This window comes from Lathyrus oleraceus, chromosome 5, assembly GCF_024323335.1.
Source record: "Lathyrus oleraceus cultivar Zhongwan6 chromosome 5, CAAS_Psat_ZW6_1.0, whole genome shotgun sequence".
NCBI classification, from domain to species: domain Eukaryota; kingdom Viridiplantae; phylum Streptophyta; class Magnoliopsida; order Fabales; family Fabaceae; genus Lathyrus; species Lathyrus oleraceus.
In genome coordinates, this window is record NC_066583.1 from 259,405,797 (window position 1) to 259,414,979 (window position 9,183).

A 9,183-nucleotide genomic window follows, 5' to 3' on the forward strand; every position below is an offset into this window, starting at 1 on the left:
CGACATCCAGGGCCCACTGTAGATGTTCTTTATAAAGGTTTTCCAAAAAATAAAATCTTGCATGAGCACCTCCTATGTGAGAGGCCTCGTGTGCGGCCTTAGCAAGGTCAGCCCCCAAATGGGTGACCATCATATCGACGACTTCCTCACGTCTGATCCTTCTGTGGTCCAGTAATCTCCCCCTGATGGAAAGATGTGGGAGGCATGAAACGTCATCCAAAGTGATGGTCATCTCGTCTATAGTAAGGTGGAAAATAACGTCTCAGAATGTCACATCTCTATAAAAGTCGACTGCATGTCGTGGTTTATGATTATGTACGCAACAGAACATAAACAGGCAAGACTGGAATAACAGATAACATCAACAAACCAAGCAGCAGTAGGTTGTGGCTACTCCAATATCTTCCTGTTGTGGTTTATCGATTTCAAACACGTACGCTCTTGTAAAAATAGAATATCATCAGTATCAATTTAATTTGTTGAAAACATATGTATTGCAAAAAAAGTATACCATTTTTTTCAGACATGTCTAGCAACATGGTCTGCATAGAGATGAAGTAAGGGGGTCTCAAATGGGTCTCATGGGTAACTCTCTTAAGGGGCATCGGCAGTGACGTCCTCCTGGACTTCAGAGGCTTCATGTTCTACTACATCATCTGAGGACTCGTGGCCCCGTGAAGTAGATGCCTTAGAGGAGGCTACAAGAAGCTAATGGTCGAGAACCTTGGTATTGTGAATCATCAAACAAGTTATCATTAACTCATGGCCTCGTGGTTCTGGTTGTGGCCCCCTCACAACGTACCAACACAGTTTGGGACACACGACCAAGTCTAATTCTAACAGGGTTGTTTTCAGCCATCACACATATGTTACAAACAAACACAGGGGGAAATAACTCAAAGCAAAATCCACAATTTCCACAAAATCAACCAAATTTTAGTCTGAGTCAAATCCGGAGATGCATCTTCGAAAATATTTCAGAGCAAATCCAGAGATGTAACTCTGGACAAATCTTCCATGACAGGAATGTCATTTTTGTCATAACCCTCCAAAAATACCTCAATGCATATTCTTGTAGGCTACCAATTTTGTTTAAACTAATATCTAATGTACCTGAAACAACTAATGTAGCCTAAACAACTAATTACAAATAAAAAAATTAAGAGATAAAATTTTGAAATAATCAAAATGATAAAAAGAATAGCTTGAATGTTTGAGATGTTGGAAAGGATGTGAAGCTTGAATGTTGCAGAGCTGATATAATTTGTTGAGAACTTTTTAGAAAATGAAAAAGGAGGAAGAGAGAATGCATCTCCGGACCACCCACTAATTTTTGAATAAATAACATTTACAGAGATGCATCTACGAACGTACTTTTTACGTATACAAAGATGCATATCTATTATGTCAAAGTTTAATCCAGAGATGCATCTTCAATATAGTCTGAAAAATGATTTAAGAATGCGCGTATGGAAATGCATCTCCAAATTCTATAAACGGTTTTAAATTTTCACGATGACGAAGAAACACACATAAGGGTGGAAAAAACAACCCATGTTTTTAATTGTTCTTTTTGAAAAAACAACCCATGTTTTTAATTGTACTTTTTGAATATCAGGCTTGTTTACGTACCATTAAACTCAGCCAATTGAATTAAATTTGCATCAACATTCAGTATTTTAATGAGTTAGTGTTGATATACATTATATGTAATTAGTTTTGTAATTTGAACAACTAAACAAGAGATCGATTGGTAACATTGACCCACTAATTTCATAAGAACAAAATTACAAAACCCACTAATTTCATAACAAAATTACAAAAGGGCAAACATTTCTCATGCCAAAAGCTTGCGAGGAAAGCAAGAGTTAATAATTAGTACTCATAATGCTAAAAAAATCAAAGAATTTACATATGCAATAATCATGCATGAGTATTCACTTTCAATCGGAGATCATCGAAACGATGTTGCTTCTCTACCACCATTCTTTCAAATTCCTTGTAGAAATACTATCAGGAAGGATATTATTTGGAAGGATATTATTTAAAGTGTACAAGTTTGAGAAGATAATAACTTCAAAATTATTAAATAATCTTGAAGCAAGAGTGAATATTTCTCGACATTTAGACTTTAAATAAGATCATATAGAGCATACAATATTAGCTAGATGGCATAAGTAGGAGATAAAAAAAGTCTTATAATTTTTTCTTTTTTAAAGTACATAATGTTACAATTAATAGAACAATCATATTCAAATATCATGTTTGGCCGTGAATACTTTTCCAACCAACTTTTCTACGGACACAAGAACTAAAGTACATAATGTTAGTTATGTAGGTGGATCAGCTACGATTCCAACTCAGACCACTTAAGTACATAATGTTAGTTATGTTATGTAGGTGTACTTTGATCCAGTGCCTAATTTAAAACAACGCTGTGTAAATCTAGTTCATCTCAAATGCTAAAAACATTTCTAAATGGTTAAATTCAAATATTACACTATGGTCGAATTTAAATAGTACCAAAATTTTCATCAAACTAGTTAAACATCGGGCTAACAACAAACATGAACAAAATGAACATGGTCAAAGAAATATATCTGTCAATATCAAGCCCAGAGAGAATGTAATCATTTTTTAGGACTCTTCTTTTTTGCACGCTACAAACAGCATAAACAAAATAAAACCCAAAAACCTAACCAAGTTTTTGCACCCCTATATCTATGTCTGATGAACACAAAGGTAGATCGGGAAATTATCATCCATATCTCGTGTTCACTTGTTCACTTAAAGCACCAAATATATTTTTGGGTGGTGTACTTTTACAATTCAGCCACCAAAATGGCACCATCCTCAGGTAATGTGCTTCCTACTTTATACATCTACCTCAGATATATTTAAACTTCAAAACACATTTATCATAGAGGAAGAAAATGTGCAACACATAGCTCAAACAGTCATGAGCTTCTCACTAACAGAACATGGCAACTGAGAACTTGCTCTGTTTTATTGCTATTAGGACGACGAGGACGAATGCACGTCAGGCTTAACTACTGGCTTGTCTTCTTCCATATCAACTGCTGAACGCCTGCTTCATATAGTGTATATTTCTTAGATTTTAAAAAAAAAGGAACCAAATGGTAATCAAACTCATTTGCAAAAGATCAAATAATCTATTCAATCTCATAATCTCAACACTGAAATAAACAACAATCTTAAGTGTGCTTATTTTGAGAGTTAAAATCACACACTCGAGAATGTTATTTCTATTACTATGTTTGGTTAGTAATTAAAATTTCCATAAATGTTTTCAAATTTATTTAATTTAAAATAAAAACAAAATTTGTAAAATGATATGGGAGTGAGAAGTTATGACAAATTATGTTTTTTTCTCACAGAAGTGACAAAAATGAGTTAATTATATTCTCAAGAATAGAAAGTACACAAGTATAATTTCTAAAAACTTAAAACAAGCAACGATCATTGGCTACCACCAGGGTGCTACATACAAGAACTACTCAAATCAGATCACCGGCTTCCTAACTCCTTCATGGTTTCCAGAAATAAGCTTTGAATTCCTAAAGGTTAAATTTGCCACCAAAATTCACCAAGGTTTATTGCATCTTCCAATCCAATTCAAATGTTAGCCTATTACATTTACAGCCCTACTTAAGGTTTTCTTTGCAATATTATATTTTTATTAAAACATAGACATGAATTATCACTCTGCATCGATAACACAGTAGTCAAACCCGTGTTTAGGGCTTACACAAGGCTTCATAAGGGATTAACCTTCAAGCTAATAAGGAAGCTAAGTCTATCATTAAGGCATCCAATAACACGGAAACCACAGTAGACAATTTTCCTTTGGATAAAGAAAGTTAGCAGATTGATTAACACAAATGGCTAAGCATAGAGGTTGAAAAACCTAAAACAAAACTTCCATTAAATTTGAGGCTAGAGTTCCGGCCTGCATAGGGCCCTAAGATTATTGTCCAAGGGACAAATCCGTAACTATATATCTGCAGCTTCTAGGCTATTCCTACACTATAAAGAGTGAGAAATTAGAAGCATTTTTACTATTCAGCTTTAAAACAAAAGAAAACTATTACCTCATACGGGCAGATAAATTTAAGCTCCTTATACTGGCCTTCTCATCTTCATATTCATCATCGTCTTCAGAATCATAATCGTCACCATTCCATATGCGAGGTTTTGGTCTTATATCCATGTCCTCGTCTTCCTGAATACATTCAATAAATAAAATCAAACTAAAAGAAGATGGTAGAAGGATAGTATATTCTACTAGTTTAAGAAGTACAAACCTCTTCTGGAACTTGTATAACTGGCGGTGTTGTTTGAAAAGGTGCACTGGGTGCATGAGGAAGTCTGGAAATTTGTTCAAGTAACATGTTCCTGGAAAACCGTTTAGGATAATCCATTTCAATCAATGTTAGCTCCAAAAAAATACCACAAACTATCAATTGAAGCATAAGTAAACAGCACAGGGAAAAAAGTTGAAAATTTGCATATAACTAATAAATGTTACTGTGCATCAAGCTCAATCTCTGAAAATCATATTGAGATAGCATTCCATTTTTGTCTTTAAGGAGATACAATTAACTAGACAGAGAGGGAAAAACACTATTTCATTAGGAGCTAGGTACCACATCAGCTATTTCTCAGGTGGTGGTGATCTACGTGTACCTATAAAATGTAGTTATTTCCTATAAAATATAGTTATTTCGCATTGGACAACATATGGCTTGAACTTATGTTTACAAGTGAGAGATATCCTCACCTTAAAAGCCAGTTTTTTAAGGTCGATTTATGCCCAACCACAGTTATAAGATGGTATCAGAGCTTCATTCATGTTATGTTGGGTCATCTACTATTAGGTTTCCACTATCGGGTCACCCACCATTTATATTCACACACTCGGCCTAATAGTGTTGGGCATGAGAGGGTGTTTAAAGAGTCTCACATCAGACAATATATGACCTGAACATATATTAACAAGTGGGAAATATCCTCACCTTATAAGTTGGTTTTGTAAAAGTTGTGTTAGGCTCAACCACAATTCTAAGAGTTGTTAGTCCTAGATAGCAGTATAAAGTAGCATACTTCAAAAATGTTGTAGGGGAAGTGCATATCGGGATAATTGCTATTCTAAATTGTTAAGCATATATTAAACAATTATACTCAAAATTCATGAAACATTCATAAATGAGAATAAAAGTAATAGATCTCACGTAAATGCCACAAAAAAAATCAAATTCAAAAAATCACTACTAAAACAAGTTTTTTTCCCAAATCCCTTAGCAGTTGCAAACAGCTGTGAGTATGGCTGCTATTGCAGGAACTACCGCATATTTCTCTACAACACTTCCAATAGTGGCCACCAGCAGCTATAGTGTGCTATTGACTAAATAGGTATACAGAGATGTCGCATATTTTTAACTGTTTTGCAGTGTAGTGCACCCCCTAAAACATACAAATATATGGCACTATGTGCACAAGACACGACATGCCATGGTGACTTTTCTCACATTCAGATTACTTAATCAGTTTTTTATACTTAGAATATATAACAGTCTCCATCTATTTCACAGGTTTTAGCATTGCCGCAGTGGTTAGGCTTCTTTAAGCATGTACCGGGGAATAGTATCGATTCTGGGTCTGGTATTTTTTGCAATCTTGCATAATATGGTATGTCTTCCTATAATCCAACTTGTGTGCTTTGCTACCAAAAACATGTGTACCATCACGCTACAACAAAATTTAATATGTTTTATTTCAAATTGAGTATATTGATGAACTATTTGGGCTCCCTCAAAGAAGTGGATCAAGCTCTGCTACTAATTTTAGATACTTGAAATTTAGAATAATGCATAAATAAAGTCTTCCCATACAATTCCAATCTCCAACAAAGAAAAGGGCCACATTCAAGAGCAAACTACAGCTAGTTCATGGAATTAAACTATTTATAAGTTCTGGAAAAGTCAAAAAATATTAGCATAAAGGATGCAACATAGCTGCAGAAAAATAGAGCATGAGTAAGCAAATTCATAATTATTTATGGCTAGTATGCAATGTCAAAATTATGAAACAAAAAAATCAGAATCATCAATTTTTATACAATCAAAAAGCAATTAATATAAATCACCTGATCTTTTCCATATCCTTGGGTGTGTTTAGGTTCTCCATGTTGTTTGGTTCAACGTGAAGTGTATAGTCTGGGCCAAAATATTCATAATACTCGTTGTATGGCAACTTATTACTAGGCTCCACTCCTACTGCCACTGCTGTCTAAAACATAGAAAGAGACAAATAGTAATCAATAAATAGCATATTAGACCATCACTATTGTTTAAAATCCTGCACAAGTAGAGAAAGAAAGGAACCTCATAACACCAACAACGAGCAACATTCCGTACTGTGTATCCTCCCCCACCCAAGACCATTAGAGGAACATTGAAAGATCTAAGGAACCGAAGGCAGTCTGCATGACCCTTCACAGACAAGTTGAAGCAACCCAACCTATCACCAGACAATGAATCAGCTCCACATTGAAGAACAACTGCATCGGGTTGATAAACGTCCATGACTTTTTGCATGATGGGACGGAACAGAGCGCGGAAATTCTCATCATCCATTCCATCATTCAAAGGAACATTTACAGCATAGTCTTTTCCAGAGCCCACCCCAGTGTCTTTAATATGCCCAGTTCCCGGGAAAAAATCGCCAAACTTGTGAAAAGACACTGTCATCACTCTATCAGTAGTGTAAAATGCCTCCTCAACACCATCTCCGTGGTGGACATCAATATCAACATACACCACACGCTGGCAAGTAACATGATGAACAATATATTCAGAAAAGGAAGAAAAGACATGTGATAAATAACAAAAAACAAAAATTGACATGAACATGACTAGAATGTATTCAAATCCATTTTCGTTTTCATCTTTAGCAAGAGCAAAAAGAGATATCATCCATTCAAAATAGTAGCTATACAGTATACATGTGCTATTACTATTCACTGTCACTTTAATACTCTTATATTTATATACCACACTAGTAAACATCCTGCACTCTTGCACAAATCTGGGAAAATGGTTGGATACATACATGTGAAATTCCAGAAAGTGTCAATAGGGGGAAACTTCTTATAAAAATACATTGTGAATGGCTAAATTACAGCACAAAAAGTTTCTTTTGTAACATTAATCACTTCTGTTTACAACAACCCATGCCAACATTTACATCATTAGGATTCAGTTCTATTTATTACTTCAGATTTATGTTCCAGCTACAAATGTAACTTCATTTTATACACTATTATACAGTCATGATGTGTCCTATGATTAAAAGACTAGTGGCACAAGCATCGGTGAGACTGTTTGGAAGAAATAACGAAAACAAGGTACAGTATATTCATAAATTGTATTCAGCTTATTTCTACATAGATAACTTATTTCCATGATGAGTGCTTATATGTAAAGAGCTTATACTATAAGTTGCAAATTCATCTGTTTATCCAAATTGCGCTAGTGTGAATCCTTTCGAAGCAATTTAGGGCACAAACACAAGTCAGGAATAAGAAGAAAAAAACTGAGCATGAAATTCGTAGTTACAGAATTGAATAAGAAAAAACATATAGCAAGGTATATAGAGTATAAATGAGTAAAGAAAAAGAAAAATACCCTATGAACTTTAAGAAGCTCGAGAATACCAAGAACAATGTCATTAACATAGCAAAACCCCGAGGCTTCAGCTTTCTTAGCATGATGCAACCCTCCAGCCCAATTGATAGCAATATCAGCATCACCGCGGTTAAGTCTAACAGCAGCACCAATGGATCCACCAGCAGAGGCCTGGCAGAACGGAAAAAGTCCATCGAAAACGGGACAATCTTCACCAACATTGAACCGCTTGAGTTGACGGTAGTGAGAGTGAGAATTCTCGGAGAGAATCTCAGGCGAAACGGAGGCAAGGAAGTCGACGTAGTCGTCGGCGTGAAAACGGCGGATGTCTTCGGGACCGGCGAGGAAAGGACGGTTGATTTGCATACGACGGTGAAGTGCGTAGTGGATGACGAGGTTATGAGCCATGCGTATTCGGTGGGGTTTCATTGGGTGGCCTTGACCGTAGTAGTAATCGCCGATTGTTGGTTCGTAGAAGTAGGTTACTCTTCGCTTCATTGCGTCGGCTCCGATTGACGGTAGTGACGCACCGTCGCTCTCTGCAACTCCCATTTCACCGCTACCCATTCTCAATTCGGATTTTCGTTCAACAAAACCAAACCCTTCTTCTCCCTCTCTATTCCTCTTTCTCCCTCTCTGCACTTATATATACTTATTTTTTAAAGTTTTTTTTTTGTTATTTATCTTTTAATAATTATTATTTTTATAATTGGTTTTGGTTTTTTTTTTAAATGATTTTTGTAGTGTTACATATTTTAGTGTAAAAAAAATTTACAAATAAATTTTTCATAAAAGTTTCAAATGAAAATTTGGCTTGAATAGTTATGGATTTTTTTTTTAAAATAACCATGTTTTTCAAAAAAAATACGAAAATAACCATCTTTTCAAAAAAAAATTCAAAATAATCAACTTTAAGAGAGGATGTGCCGGGGGAGTTGGCGCACCCCCCAAAATGTTAGAGGAGGCGCCAGATGCATTGGCGCACATGCATTGGGCCTCATGAAGAGGCGTCAATGCTTGTGGCGCCTGCATGGCCCTCCTAAAGGAGGCACCCATGCATCTGGCGCCTACATGGCCCAACAAGAAGAAATGCCAATGCATCTAGCGCCTCAGTGTTGTTTGTGAAAAGATAATTCAATTTTGCAACCAACAAAAATCAAACACACAACCTTTTCATTAGGAGTCAAACACATTACCACTACACCACAGACCCTTTATGTTAATTTGTTTCATCATTAATTTAATATACCGTGTATAATTACAGTAGATCAATAATTTACTAAACCTTAGTTGAATTTTTTTTCACTTAGTTTTAAAATAATGTATAATTACAATAGATTAATTTTTTTCATCTCTATATATTTGTCTTAATTATTTTTACTTAGAATTTTTGTACCTATTTTAAATTTTTAAATTAACTAAATATATATTTAATTTTATTTTATCATTGTTTTAAAATATATAAGTTAAGAATATT

At 35.0% G+C, this 9,183-nt stretch overlaps 1 protein-coding gene across 1 annotated transcript; it reads right to left on the reverse strand.

Moving 5' to 3' along the window:
• Nucleotides 1-2,583: 2,583 nt before the first annotated feature.
• Nucleotides 2,584-8,339, reverse strand: LOC127083684 (histone deacetylase 6). The gene is made up of 6 exons (XM_051024016.1): nucleotides 7,707-8,339; nucleotides 6,405-6,845; nucleotides 6,167-6,309; nucleotides 4,326-4,416; nucleotides 4,113-4,243; nucleotides 2,584-3,088 (listed from the first exon to the last, which is right to left on the reverse strand). The coding sequence occupies exons 1-6, from the start codon at nucleotides 8,271-8,273 to the stop codon at nucleotides 3,016-3,018; spliced, it is 1,446 nt and encodes a 481-aa protein (XP_050879973.1). The 5' UTR covers nucleotides 8,274-8,339; the 3' UTR covers nucleotides 2,584-3,015.
• Nucleotides 8,340-9,183: the final 844 nt, after the last annotated feature.